The sequence below is a fragment of the Oreochromis aureus genome, linkage group 20 (assembly GCF_013358895.1).
Source record: "Oreochromis aureus strain Israel breed Guangdong linkage group 20, ZZ_aureus, whole genome shotgun sequence".
NCBI lineage: Eukaryota > Metazoa > Chordata > Actinopteri > Cichliformes > Cichlidae > Oreochromis > Oreochromis aureus.
This window is the reverse complement of record NC_052961.1, coordinates 1,026,697-1,041,803: the sequence shown is the minus strand read 5'-3', so window position 1 is coordinate 1,041,803 and position 15,107 is coordinate 1,026,697. Positions and strand designations below refer to the sequence as shown.

Genomic DNA, 15,107 nt, shown 5'->3' with positions numbered 1-15,107 from the left:
AAGTAACTAGTAATGTAACTAAGTTACTAATTTAAAGTAACTTACCCAACACTGCCAAAGTGAGATGACTTTAGTCTCATGAACAACATTAGCTAATTGTTATTTACTAACTAATCTTGAAATGACTGTTCAGTACAGAAATGAAGCCCAACTATCATGTTTTACAGTCCTGTGGTCTCAGCCTCAGATACTCAACTAATCAAAGTGATGTCATGACAAAAATGAATGACCAACAAAACATTTTTCTCCTTCATTTCTGTCACACAAAGCTGTATGAAACGTTTCTCGCGGTTAGTATCATGGTTGCTAGGCAATCTGAACAGCACGACGAAGGCTAGACCGTCCCATTTCACAAGCCTCTCACTTCCGCACTTCTCGTACTTATAGTACGCACCGTACGTAGTACGCGTAGTGGGCGTACTTCAAGCGTGCAGACCCTGAATTGGGACACAGCCTAGTGGTGCCGAGCTGGCGCACCGAGTAGTTCCTGTTACCTGCTGTTTGTCTGTTTTTACAGGTAAGCTGGGTTCCAAATAATACATATGTGATAGACAACAGTAGCAATCGAAAAGCTAGAGAGCCAGTTCACGAGTTTAAGGGTTGATAACGATGAATCACCACCAGCTGTTGCTAAAAGCACCTTTGTTAGATAGCAAAGTATTTACAAATAATTCTCCCGTTCATTGATCTGAGCATGCGCAGAATGATCCACAGCGCTCCTTTGATACTTTGATCTTCTCAAACGATCATTGTGACGTCACGGTCGACATCACATTCTCTGCCACACCCACCGAGTCCTTAAATAGAGGAGCACCTTTAACAGTTTAGACAAAGCTAACCTTTGCATTTAAATCATTCAGAGATTTAACTTTTTTGACACTTTTGAGCTTTAAACCTTTAAAGAAATGTCACAGGCACTGTGGCGTACGGTATTTGAACTCAGGCATGAAAACCTACAAATCAGGGAAGAAAATGAACGATTTAGTACACTGATCATGCACCTCAATCTAGTAAACATAGAACTCAATGAAGTAAACGCACGACTGAGGGTAGAGATCGCAGAACTCAGACAAACTGTGGAAAATCTTCAGCGCCCAGCGGTACATGTACAACAGACAACAGAAAGAGAATCCGTTGGTTCGTGGTGTCCAAACCTACTTAAAGTAGGTTTAACTGTTGCCGGATGTGTCATTGCTCTTCCTGCAGCTTTCTGGGTCGCCTCTAAGATTTTCGGCTGAAGCGAATGTCCCGCTCTGTGGGGTCGTGATTATTATCATGACGTCTGTGGGGTCGTGATTATTATCATGACCCCACAGAGCGGGGATCACTTGCGTGTGCTTGCATGCACACGTCCAATCGACAATTGTGGATTGTGGTCCACATCCACAATTGTAATTGTGGATGTGGTTACCCTTTAAAAACAGTAATGATGTTTTCCAGCCACAGTCCACCTTCATCCTGGCGTTGTTCCCGCTGGTGCTCCTCAGCAAAGGTTTCTCCGTTTGGTTCTGTCCAAGGCGTCCTCAGGTGACGCGCTGACGGTCTTAATGTCTTCCTTGATTTTGTCCATCCACCGTTTTTTCGGTCTGCCTCAAGGCCGCCGTCCGTCTGGGTCGATCCTCTTAGCCGTTTTTGCTGAGTTCTCATCGCTTCGAATCACGTGTCCATACCACCTCAGGCGGGATTCGAGCATCTTTTGAACTCGAGCCACAGTCCACCGACCTGTCATAAATACGCTGTGCTCTCCTTTATGTTTGATTTTATTTTGCCCCTCACCTCCCAACCAGTCATGGCAGAAGACCGCCCCTCCCTGAGCCTGGTTCTGCCAGAGGTTTCTTCCTGTTAAAAGGGAGTTTTTCCTCTCCACCGTTGCCAGAGTGCTTGCTCATAGGGGATCATTTGATTGTTGGGGTTGAATTTTTGGATTTCATTTCATTGGCTTGAACTGAAAAACCTAAAAATTCAGCTGAGGGGTTCACATAGTGGAGAGCACTACATTTGTTAACTGCACTTTTTTTATTTGTAGATTTTGTAGTTCTTCCTACTACAAAAACTACAAATGAAAACAAGGCAGTTAGCAGCAAATGAAAATAAATAAAACACATTTTAAAAAAATCTGCTACTGCTCTGTGTGTTTACTTCAGTGAACACTGTATGTTTTTGTGTTAGAAGATTATAGATTGTCCAAAATATCCTACACCTTGATGTTGGTGGGGCTCCAGAGGCACCAGCAGCTTCAAATATGTGTTTGCTGCTTTGCAATGGCCTTTTAGCAGCTGCTCTCTTAATCGGATGTATTTGTCCTGCAGAAACCTTCCTCGTTGAGCCTTTATCTGCACGAACCCGTGTGTGCTCTGACTCAGCCACAGATCTCCTAACGTTACGGTGATCACGATTAAGTTTTCATGAAATATCTCAGGTTTTCACTACGTGTCCAAGGCATTTAGCTATTTCACACTTTTCAGCAGCAGAGAGATCCTTTTATTTTTCCATATTGTTAACTGTCAGTTTGTTCATTTCCTCAGTGTTCTTTAGTGTTAAAGTGTTGGAGTGAAGCACAGCCGTTTCTAAAGTGTCTGCAGGCACTGACGTGTCCACAGACGTATGGATTTGTGTGCTGCTGTGTTCACTTGTGTGTTTTGTGTTTTCGGCCACTCGGGAGGACGGTACCTGTCTTGTCGTCATCTCGTAGACAAATATTTGACGACGTCTAGAAGAGAAGTCTGAGTCGCCGTCAAAACGTCTGCCTGCAGCACAACCTCCGTCTCTCAGCGCTCGGCATGCACGCTGAAAGAGCCCTCAGGTGAACTTCTCTCACCTGCATAAACTCTTTGCATCGGTTTCTCGGCTGCAGGTCCATGAAGGCACTTTTGGAGGAATATTATGGTCTGACCTTCATCCTTCAGCTCACTCTGAACTCTCTGAGCAGCTCTCTGGCGTCTCTGTGAGGACCTGCAGGAACACTTCTCCAGACTTCTTGAAGGACATTCAAAGCTCTTCTGCCTTCTGTTGATGATGTTGATGACTCCACACTGTTTATGTCCTGCTGAGCTTTGTGCTCTGGGAATGCCAGACTATGACTGATAGTGTTATTGTCTTATATCTCACGTCACTGCTTATATCTGAAGTCCTGCTGGCAGAAATGCCCTTCAGTCAGAAAGGTTGATGGTCAGGATGAACCTGGACACTTCTTTGTACACGTGTGTCGTATCTTTTGTATGATAAGTACTGATAGAGACAGACGTGAGTCTGTATTTATATTTCTTGCAGCCTGTTAGCACTGTACCTCCTGCCTTTCCAAACGGCTCTTCTGTGTTTCTGTCTCATCGTTCTGCTGATGAACATTTGTCGCCCACCGTGATCTCAGCACGTTGTCCTGGTTCTGGAGAGCAGACGTGTGTTGATCTGAGTCCTGTGATTTCCAGTAGTGATTTATTCCCAAGACAAAATCAAATCGTCCTCTGCTGCCGTGTTTTTGCACAATAAAAATGATGCAGGTGTCAGAAACGGCCCGGCCCTGGTTATTGTCTCAGATATGACGCTCGTCTTATCCTGTCTGCTTCTGTCGGTTTCCTCCATTTACTTCTTGTTATTTTCCTAAAATGTGCTCCAGAGTGACAAAAATATCTGCTGGAGTTTATGCTGCACTAAAACCTCTGTGACATAGTTGCACTCACTGCTAACAGGAAAGCCAGAGGAGCAGACACATCCCAGCAAAACACTGATGCAGCTTTTTCAGATTAAATGGAAGTGATATAAGATACAGTCCTGATTAAAGGTTTAAGACCACTTGAAAATGGCAAAAATCATATTTTGCTTGGTTGGATCTTAACAAATGTTGTTACTAAGAAAATGTTTTATTCACAAATGCAGACATTTCAAAGCTAAACGACATGATTTTGAAAATGAGAAGTGATATTAAGTGTATTCATTGTTAATCACAGAATCATAATTCATATATGATTTTATTGATTGTTAATTATGTTTAACTGCTCAGCACTGATCAGAATATAACCAGGAATAAGTTTAAGCTGTATGATAGATCAGCAAATATAATATAGACGAGCTTAACACAGAGTCTGTGTGTGTGTGAGTGTGTCAGCTCCAATTATAGAGCCAGCATTCCTCACTAGTTTGTCTCCTCTCCTTGCATCCTTGTTTCTGATGCCCCCCCCCCCAACAGACTGCAGCAGCACGCTTTCGGTGGTGTCGAGCCAAACGGACTTTAACGTGTGTTTGAACGAGCTGACGGTTCACTCGTTAAGCTGAAAGAAAGATGCTTTAATCACAGGAGTCACACATGTGTCCACTGGACCATCTGGGAACTCTTCTTGTTTAGCACTCGTAATAACACAAACACTAAATCCTCCTTCTCTTGTGCTGTTTTGTAGCAGTGTGTACACCTGAGACTGTCACCTGTCTGTCTGTCCTGCACTCTCTCTCTGTTTCTTTCTCTCTGATTGTGGAATAAAAGTATGAACATGTATTTATAAGTTACACTTGTGTTTGAATCCTGCAGCTTATCACACATTTGATTTCCATGTGTGACGACTGCAAGTGTCCAGAGTGAGGACAGACTGAGGGACCCACTGCTGCACATCATCTGTGAGGCTTTGCACCCTGATGATCCACCAGGACAAACTCAGCAGTGTGTGAGGAAGAGGAGGAGGAAGAGCCAGCAGCAGCTGACAGATGGAGAGAATAGACAGACTGTTCCCTGTTTGTGAAGGACTGCTAGGAAAGTTTAACATAACTAATTGTCTGTCCTGAATCAGTCTTATTAGGTAATGTTCAAATAATGTTATCATCCCAGTGTTTTCAGTGTGGGAGAAAGTACTCAGGGCCTTCAAGTTACACACTATGAAAGGCAGCAACAAGTTTAATATTCAGAAACCTAAAGTATGTATCAGCAGCAGAATGGAGCTAAAAATAAATGTTTGTTTCAGTTCTATGAAGCTTTGAGTATTTTGGATTAGTAGCACTGCTGTGTTTGTTGCATCATATTGCTGTAATTGTTTATATGCTTTATATATTCTGAGCTAAGTTGATCTATAGTGTTACATCATATTCTATAAGGATGTTATGTGTTTGTAGACTTTCTGCCCAGTTTGACCCATTTAGCAGAAGTCAGCCTGTTTAAGGCTCTGATATCTATTCTGTATGACTTAAAGCAGTTATGACATGCTCTGATTTTCTCACCCAATAAAGGAATATTTCATATATCAGTCTGATCTTCATTCTATCAGACACAGTTATCACAGCTCGTACATTTGCTTTTTACACATGTATGTAAGCATTGAGCCAAATTTAGTAATGCCAACATATTAAACGAACGATATTTGTCTCATATATATAATACATCTGTATATACACTGTCAAAGATACTTGAGTGTCTTTGAGTGAAGATTTAAGGTGATAGGACATATAAATAACTGCAACTTGAATCTTTACTGAAGCTCAGTATTTGACACAGAGTTCACTAACATGTGCTGTACCTGCACATGTGATGTGACAATAGAAGTGATCTGATTTGAGAGTTCAAACTCACTGCTGTAATAACTAATAATGATTAATATAAGAACTATAATATTGGCCATATCATATTTACACTGACTTTAGTCTCATGAACAACATTAACTAATTGTTATTTACTAGCTAATCTTAAATGACTGTTCAGTACAGATATGAAGCCCAACAATCATGTTTTACAGTCCTGTGGTCTCAGCCTCAGATACTTATCAAATCACACAAAGCTCATGTAGAAACAAACACACGAACAAAATATGTTCTCCTTCATTTCTGTCAACCACACGTTTCCAGCTATCATGGTTGCTAGGCAACCTGGGCAGCGCAACGGAGGCTAGACCGTCCCATTTCACAAGCCTCGCACTTCCGGCCTTAGCGGTCTTTGAGTACGCGGCCCTTGAGGACCGTTGAGGCTGCGTACTTTAAGGCTGCAGACCCTGAATTGGGATACAGCCTGGGTCTGTCTCAAAGCTCAGGACATGGTTGGGTGGGGAAAGGAATACTTCGAGGACCTCCTTAATCCCACCTCTGTAGAGGAGGCAGAGTCTGAGGACAAAGGTGACGACTTGTCCATCACTGGGGGCGTGGTCACTGAGGCAGGCAAACAGCTGCAGCGCCCCCTGGGGGTGAGGCTGTCCTGGCTGACACGCCTCTACAATGGTGCGTGGAAATCAGGGGCGGTGCCTCAACTGGGGTGTTGTTCCCATCTTTGGGAGGGTGGACCGGAGGGTGTGTGCACCAGCTACAGGGGGATCACACTCCTCAGCCTCCCTGGTAAAGTCACGGAGAGCCTGTCCGTCACTCAAACCTCGGATTCAGGAGGAACAATGCAGCTTCTGGTTGTGGAACACCGGACCAGCTCTTTACTCTTTCGAGGATATTTGAGGGTGCGTGGGAGTTTGTCCTGCCAGTCTGTGTGGGGTGCTTTGGGAGTATGCGGTGTCGGTAGGAACCCTTCAGTTGCAGGCTCAACCGCAGACTAACCGATGGAAAATTCTGTGTGTGTGTGTGTGTTTACCTTGGCAGTTGGGGAAGCCGTAGGCACCGTGTGCACAGCTGTCACACCGAAGTCCCACCACGCTGGGCAGACACACACACTGTCCCGTCAGCTGGTCACAGCTGGAGTAACGTGAACCTTCAGGAGAGCACTGGCAGGCTGGAACACACACACACACACACACACACACACACACACAGACATGTTATTCGTCTGTTTCATGTAGCTTTACCTTTGAAACACAAAACCACGTCTTTGTCTTACGTGTGCAGCTGGGGTAACCGTAGTAACCAGGAGCACATTGGTCACATGACGCTCCGCTGTAATTGGGCCGGCAGTGGCAGTGACCTGACGCGGTGCAGCTGGAGTCCAGAGAGGTGCGAGGATCACAGGTGCACTCTGGGAGAAGCAGAGATGAACATCAGTGAGGTAAGGAGCAGAGTCTGTTCACCTCTCAAACGTGATCTCCAACTCAGTGAAACAGAAAGACACAAACTCAACCACACAGTGCAGCTGTGCAGAGCTCAGACCTGGAGACAGCAAACAGCCACAACATAGAAGAGCCACCTCCACGGGACCACACTCAGCTGTACAGCTGCATCTAAAGGTCAAAGGTCACTCTTTGAGGATGCCAAGGTTCACATGTTGGACAGAGAAGACAGATGGTTTGAAAGAGGAGTGGAAGAAGCATCTATGTCCACTGTGAACGGCCATTTTTGAACAGAGGGCGGGGCTTACCACACCCGACCATCTATAATCCAGACGCCTTAACGCCCACACACACCCTGGGCCATCTGACCTCAGTGAGTCACATGATAGGGTGGGGCTAGGTTTCACAGAGGGTTCACCTGAAACTTCTGCTGATTGTGACCTACACCTGTTTTCACACCTTGGCTCGTGTGATTATGTAGATCAGGGGTGTCCAACTCCAGGCCTCTGGAGAACTTCAGGACATGTTGAAGAGGTCATTTAGCCATTTGAATCAGCTGTGATGGATTAAGGACACATCTAAAACCTGCAGGACCCCGGCCCTCGAGGCCTGGAGTTCCCCACCCCTGATATAGAGGATCAATACGGGGTCCATGTCCCTCTTTGGGACACTCCCATAGGTCTTAAATCTGGGACCACCAGTTGTTCTTAGAACTGAAGAAGCTTCTCGGATGAAACGTCTTCAGCTCCTTAGACTACAATGAGCTGGATGATCGAGAAGCTTCACAGACGTTTCATCAGTCAGCATTTGTAAAGTATGATGATGCTGTGCAGCTCGTGGCAGACGCGTGCCGCTGCTGAGTAAATGTGGGGGCGTTTCATTAAAAACATGCAGCTGGTGTGATGTTTGGCTCCTCTCGGTCTCACCTTTCCACTTGGTCCAGAATTAAACTACAACCCTGACCCAGAGGTGTCCTTCTTCATTAGACGGGCCGATTCTGAGCCTTTTTTCACTTAAACTGTTGAACTCCAGTGAAATTTAACGAGGCGGTGTAACACCTCGTAAGAAGGGTGCGGTCAGTGTTTCCATGTGTGTCAGGTTCTCTCACCTCTACAGTCGGGGTAGGAGTGGAATCCAGATCTGCACTGCTCACATCGAGCACCCTGAAACTCCGGTCTGCACAGACAGCGCCCGGCGGCGTCGCAGCCTTCGGGGAGAGAGCCGAGCGAGCTGCATCCACACACTGCAAACACAGCAGACACACAATGAGACGGTGAGCTACGGCTGCTGAATGCATGTAAGGCCTGACGAGCTCGCTGTGGTGAGCAGACTGTGACTGCAGCGTGGGCTCGCAGGATTATTACACACAAACTGTCACTACGCTCACGTGTGAGCTCCAGCTGAACGACACGGGCTAACCTCTGAGCTACACGCGTGCTGGAGGTCGTGAGAAGATCTCAGAGTGTAACTGAGACCCGGGTCCGATGGGCGGGACTTACGCTGGCACAGCGGGTAGTTGAAGTAGCCCGGAGCACACTGATCGCACTGAGGACCCAGGAACCCGCTGCGACACACACCGTGACCGGTGACTTCGTCACATGACCCGTCCAGGCAGCCAGGCCCTGCACACTGACAGGCTGCACACACACACACACACACACACACACACAGCCATAAATAAGTGTGAGACAGTGTGTGTTTGTGGATTACTGAAACAAGCAGGACGTCGTCCCCTCGGCTCTGTGATTGGACGGCTGTGAGTCATCAGATCACAGGTGTGACTGACACATGTTGGAGATGGGTGGAGTTTGTGATGTCAGCTCAGTTGGAGATGGGTGGAGATGATAATGCTGCTTTTTGCAGCTCGTGTGTGTTTTGTGCTGATGTGCTGAAGCTGGGGATGTTCCTGACGTGTTAGGCTTAATTGTGCACGTCTCACCCTCACAGTTGAGTCCGTAGAAGCCCGGCGCGCAGGCATCACAGTGGTCTCCGGTGAAACCCGGTTTGCAGATGCAGGTCCCGGTCCGAGGGTCGGCCCTGCACGAGTTCTCCACGGTTCCTGCCGCGCTGCACTCGCAGTCTGCACACAGAACACAGCGAACGCAGCCTCGTTTAGAGGTTCCTCTCATTAAACTCACCTCGGGCTCCTCCTGCAAACGTGAGCGAGTGGCTGGAGGAGAGTGTGGGAACATCCACGCTCTGGAGCAAGTCAAGGTCAGCTAACAGATTTGTGTTTATCAGTGAAACCGTCTGTGGACTAAACACCATCACTCATATTTAGCAGCACAGACGTGTGTGTGTGTGTGTGTGTGCTGCACACTCACTGATGATCTCTCCTGCTGGTCTGGCCTCCCCGTTGATGGTGGTGGGGTGCGTGGGGCTGGCTGTAGGACAGAGACAGCAGAGGTCAGGTTGTGTAACCACAGCGGCGTGCTGCTCACACCATCACAGCTGTGAGCCCTGCTCTGGTTTTCAGGGTGTTCGACTTTAAGAACTACTTAAGTAGGATTAAATGTGTTCTGATGTGATTTGTGGATGTGAGTTATTTCGTTGTGATCAGCCTTTTTTAAATTTAGTCATAAAAAACTGAGATCAAACTTCTTTGGGCTCCTTTAGTGAACTTTGAACCCTCTGAGCTGTTCGGCTGTACTGTATTTATGATCGCTGCGGTTCCAATGTTAGAGGGAGTTTTGTTAAAAGGGAGTTTTTCCTTCCCACTGTCACCAAAGTGCTTGCTCATAGGGGGTCATATGATTGTTGGGTTTTCTCTGTATGTATTATTGTAGGTCTACCTTACAGTATAAAGCACCCTGAGGCGACTGTTGTTGTGATTTGGTGCTGTATAAATAAAACTAAATTGAACAGATAATAAATATAAATATTTATAATCTTACACGTCACTGCTTTGCCCCCAAAAATTAAACTTAAGTGTCTGGTTTATTTGGGGCAGGTGAGGTGTCTCCAGCGATCCTCGTATGGATCCAGACGCTCTGTGATTGACCTGCCGCGGGTTTCTTGTTTTTGGAGACGAGCTCCTCGGAGCTTTTGTCCCCCTGTGTCCCTCAGTCTTCATGGCTGTGTTGGTCTTTGTTACTTCCTGTTTTACTTTGAAGGTTAGTTTGTCCATATGTGTTCTTCTAGTTTAACTTCCTGTATTAGAGCCCCGCCCACACCTGTACCCGCCCCTCCTGTGCCTCATGGTCCTCTGCCTGCTGCTGTCCATCTTTGTTCCTCGCCTTTTGTTCTGGTTTGTGTCAGTCAAACAAAGTTCCTGTGTGTGCCGAGCTGTGAGCAGCTATCTGCAGCACAGCGCCACCCACAGGGCGCCCACCTAGTGAGTGCATTTGTTTGAGGCTGAAGCTGCAGGAAACCCTCCAGGAAGTGACCCGCGAGCTTTGAGGTGTTTGTTAAACTCACGGTAACACTCGGGGAAGCCGGTGAAGCTGGCGGCGCACGAGTCACAGTTCTCCCCGGTGTAGTTCGGTTTGCAGAAACATCGCCCGGTCAGATCCTCACAGGTACCGTCTGTAAACTCCACATCACAGTCACAGGCTGTGGGGGGGACGAGAGATTAGGAGGATGGGACAGAAGAAGATGACCTGTGTGTGTGTGTGTGTGTGTGTGTGTGTGTGTGTGTGTGTGTGTGTGTGACTCACGCGAGCAGGCCAGCGGCGAGTGGATGGGGTGGTCAGGTGACCTGTAATAGGTGGGGACGCAGCGCTCACAGTTGACTCCAGTGGTGTGATGCTGAGAGGGAAAAGTTCCCATTACAGTCAGTCATCACAGGTCACACACACTCACACACACAGTTCAGGTGTGTCAGGTACCTGACAGTTGAGGCAGACTCCGCCCCCTCTGTAGTGCCCGTGGATGTCGAGGCTGGCTCTCCTCTCGTCCACCTCGGGGTCGTAGTAACAGTCGAAAGAGTGACGGTGGCAGTTGCAGGCTGCAGGTGAGAACACAGACAGGTGAAGACCAGGAAGTCACACCTGAAGAAGAAACACTCGCAGGTGTGACCAGGATACACCTGCGCTTCATTTAGATCATGATTCACACTCGAGACAGCTGGCTCCTTCCGCCACGACATTATCGGCCAATCAGCACCTCTCATTCCTATAATCCAACACACACACACACACACACACCCCTGGGGGAAACCCCCACAGCACACACTCAATCATTAAGGTAAACTCTGTACTCGTCCGCTCAGCTCTTCCTGTTTCCTGTGACGGGCGCCGTTTAGCAGATTACAGGCTGCCGAGGGTCACATGATCACACGTTTGTCTGAACACAAAGTCAAACATGGTGAAAGGAGAGAAGCTGTGATTAACACACACACACACACACTGTTTCATGTCTGATTACAGTCAGGCTGCTCCTCCAGCTGCTGCCACATCTGCACCATGAGCTCAGGTAGCTTCCAGGTGTGATGTTAACGCTGAAGGTGTTATTCCCAAACGTGAGACGAAGGCAGCAGCGTTTATCTGTGTGGAAACGCACACACAGTTATCCACAGTAATCCCAGAAAAACGTTCCAGCTTTGGAATGTTGTGTAAACTGCATGCTGATCCTGGGAAAAGGGCGGGACAGGCGTTTCAGACAGATTAGAAATGCCCGCAGAGCGCAGGTGTTATCGCTGCACCGAGCGATTTCTGTGGAGACAGACTCTGACGCTCCCGGCTCGGAGAAACCTGCCGCCGTTATCGGGCTGCAAGATGAGGAGCGCTGGTTTATTCAGCCGGCACCGCCTGGGCGCTGAGAGGCAGATAAGCGCTCCCTGAGAGTCTGTCTGGGCCTCTGCTGTGCTCTCCGTTATCTGGGACAAAGCTTACACGTGTGTGTCACATGTTACACGCACAAGTGGGGGTTTCTTCTCACACCAGAGCAGGAGAGAGCATTTAGGAAATAACAAGACAGGTAAGTTATTAAGAACAGTCTGTATACTTGTGAGTGTGCTCAGGAGGCGGAGCCTCACACCTGGAACAGAAACAGCTGTTTCCGCTTTTACACACAGACGCCTCTCCCCCTCTGACGGCGGCTCCGGGCCGACCCTCAGCGACCTTCGGTGACCTCGCTGATACCCTCGTTGGTCTTTGTTAAATATAACTGCAGCTCTGATAACAGACGCCGCTCTCGTGTACACATAAGCAGAGCTCTGAACAGGATCAGACGCTGAGCGCAACACAATGTAGTCATTTAACCTTTAGCCACTCAAAAACACACCTGAGCTCTACAGATGAGGCTCTGTACAACGAGGCTTTCCACAGACACAAACATGAGTGTGGCGTGGGCCCCCCGGTGTCATCAACTGGAGCCAATCTGGAGGAGGTGGAAACTAAGGCTCCTGGCTCTTTCAAAGGGACAGCACGTAGCAGCTGGTACAGATCCTTCACTGCTCACATCAGCTCAGTAGATGGAGACACACAGTTTGCTGTTTGTGGATGGAAACCTCAACACTGAGGTTTACCTGAAGCCCACACACAGACCAGTACCTCCCTCTGTGACTCCCACCAGCCTCTGGAACACAAACTTGGACCCTACAACTCCGGGCAGAAAACGTTCCCTCTGAGCCAGAAGGGAAAGAAAAGGAACACACGCATGTAAAGGAAGCTCTTACAACATGCGGTGATCCCGACTGGGCTTTCATCAAATCAGCAAAGGCGGGCAGAGCACATGGGCGGTGCTGCCCGTCACAGCGGACGAGCGGCAGGTGAAAAGCCCAGCGAGGATGTTCTTAGTTAGAAAAGCAGGCTGTCATACTGACGTTCATGCACACGACCCGCGAGGTCAGCTGACCCCACGCAGGAAGCACATTCCTCTGCAGGGGTCACAACCCCGTGTGTGTGTCTGTGTGTGTGTGCACGCACTCACGTTCACATTCGTTGGCACTGTAGGTTGTGGCCGGTTTCCATGGTAACTGGTGGTATCCGGGGCAACACTGGTCACAAGACACGCCGCAGGTGTGATGCTGACAGTCGCACTGCAACCTGTAAACAACAGAGTGAAAGGGTTAATGCACACACACGCACAGAGACACACACACACACGCGCACGCACACACACACACGCGCACACACACACACACACGCGCACGCACACGCACGCACGCACGCACACACACACACACACACGCGCGCACGCACGCACACACACGCACGGACACACGCGCGCGCGCACACACACACGCGCGCGCGCACACACACACACGCATGCACGCACACACACACGCACGGACACGCGCGCGCGCGCGCACACACACACACTCGAAACCAGAGAAGAAGACACTCCAACATCACGTCCTCCTTTCAACCTCAGAGGATCCTCACAGCTTCACGGCAGCTCTCACACGAAGCAGAGGCTCTGATCTCCCACAGGAGGGACTCTGTGACCCGACTCCATCAGATTGAGAGAACCTGCTACAGAACCTGAACGGGCAGCAGGATTTCGAGGCTCCTCTTTGGCGTTCTCAGACAGACGTTCTCTTTCCTCTAGCAAAAATCTGAATCCCACTCAAGTGTCAGCCTCCAAACATCCTCACAGAACTTAAAGTACTCATGTGTGACTGATTACACTGCAATGTTGTCAGTGCGTGCTGCTGTATCTACATTAATCCAGCATCATAGTAGCAGAATAAGAAGAAGCTGAAGCTTCATAACAAACACTTTAAATATGATATTTGCATCCATCCTTCATTAAAGTACATTAAAGATGTACTTCAGTAAAGTACCTGAGTAAAGGTCACAGATTTACAACCATGTAACCGTCAGCTGCTCTTTAACCCTCACTGTCTCCACCTCTCCGGCCCTCCATCACCTTCTCCAGCCCCCTCGACCTCTGCAGGTCAGCTGCATCGACATTAAATGGAGCGTTTCCACCGGTTTGGTACTTCCTGTCTGGGCTCCAGCAGCTGTGCGATCACGTAAAGTGTGAGTGATAAAGCGCAGCCAGAGATCGGCCCGTCAGTTGTGTTTACGGCAGGAATGCACTGGACTTGAACGCACCCTCAGTCCTGTGTGTCAGCGTGTGCGATGGCTGTGTAATATCTGAGTGTGTGTGCACACGCCAAATGTTTCCTGGCGCCCTCAGGCTATTTGCCCTGTGAGCCGAGTCCAGTGTATCGCTTCTGCAGACCTCACGCTGCGCTCATCACAGCGAGCTAAACCAACGCTGCGTGCACTGGATCTCTGTGGAGGCGACACCCAGCACGCTCTTCTTACACCAGATGTGTGAATAATGCAGAGCTGCAGCAGAAAGTCAGCAGAGCTTGGTGTGACAGGTAAAATCTGCTGGTCACACATAAATATGTGACATCACACAGATGATATTTCCTGTGTGTAACCCCGACGTGTCAGAGGCGCGCTCGGCGCTGCGTGCGCTTTACAGCTGCTCTGAGTTTGACATGTTTGGTTTCACCTTCAGTTCAGGATCACAGCTCAGGGGCCACATCTGGATTCTTCATTCACAGCTGGGGTGTGTGTGTGTGTGTGTGTGTGTGTGTGTGTGTGTGTGGGTGGTAGCGGCACATATTCAGTGATAATCCGTCAGAACCACGAGCGCTCTGAAACCCTGACATGCTCATCCTCAGGAGTCCACGCCGCGTCCACGCAGACTCTGCTGTGATTGGCCTGCTGAGCACTGCTGATTCCAGCTGTTTCATTGAATTAATGAGAGAGTAACAAACAAAGCACCTGTGTGAGCACACACTCACGATCAGAATGATGTGTGTCTAACCCGTCAGCGAGGTCACCTGATCTCTGACTTTCAATCTGTTTAAAACTCTCCAAAGTAAAAAGCGAGCGTGCTTTGGAAGCAGCGTTCAGCTGTGACAAACCGTGGGTATGACGAGTATTCTGGTATGTTAAACAGAGGCACGGAGCAGGCGTGTGGTTTATGTTCTTATCAAAATGTTTAAAACATTCCAATAAGGAGATGAATGAGGGTCGGCTAACACGTCCAGTAACCAGCGCAGGTCGTGTGTTCGGCTGCGGCGTGCAGGCAGGTGTCAGAGCGATAAAGGAATTCGAATAAATCCCTCCTGACCTCATCGCCTGCTTTGCGTCAGAGCGCAGGAATGCAGAGCGGCGTCAGCCTGGACTCTGTCGGGACGTCCGGCAGGTGCGTTTGAAGGCTTCAGGTGAGCAGACGCTGCACAGC

The 15,107-nt window shown here is 48.5% G+C and overlaps 1 protein-coding gene across 3 annotated transcripts in view; it reads right to left on the bottom strand.

Moving 5' to 3' along the window:
• lama5 (laminin, alpha 5) overlaps positions 1-15,107 on the bottom strand; it is an 82,766-nt gene that overhangs the window by 36,233 nt on the left and 31,426 nt on the right. For all 3 annotated transcript variants that reach the window (XR_005609527.1, XM_039604087.1, XM_031749990.2), the window contains exons 7-16: positions 12,825-12,940; positions 10,781-10,899; positions 10,610-10,700; positions 10,371-10,505; positions 9,278-9,337; positions 8,893-9,033; positions 8,453-8,590; positions 8,062-8,196; positions 6,788-6,922; positions 6,545-6,682 (exon numbers count right to left, since the gene is read on the bottom strand). Coding sequence is in view for 2 of the 3 variants with exons in the window: in XM_039604087.1 (XP_039460021.1) it covers positions 6,545-6,682; positions 6,788-6,922; positions 8,062-8,196; positions 8,453-8,590; positions 8,893-9,033; positions 9,278-9,337; positions 10,371-10,505; positions 10,610-10,700; positions 10,781-10,899; positions 12,825-12,940 (1,208 nt within the window). In the remaining variant the exon portion in view is untranslated. The remainder of the gene's footprint in view (positions 1-6,544; positions 6,683-6,787; positions 6,923-8,061; positions 8,197-8,452; positions 8,591-8,892; positions 9,034-9,277; positions 9,338-10,370; positions 10,506-10,609; positions 10,701-10,780; positions 10,900-12,824; positions 12,941-15,107) is intronic.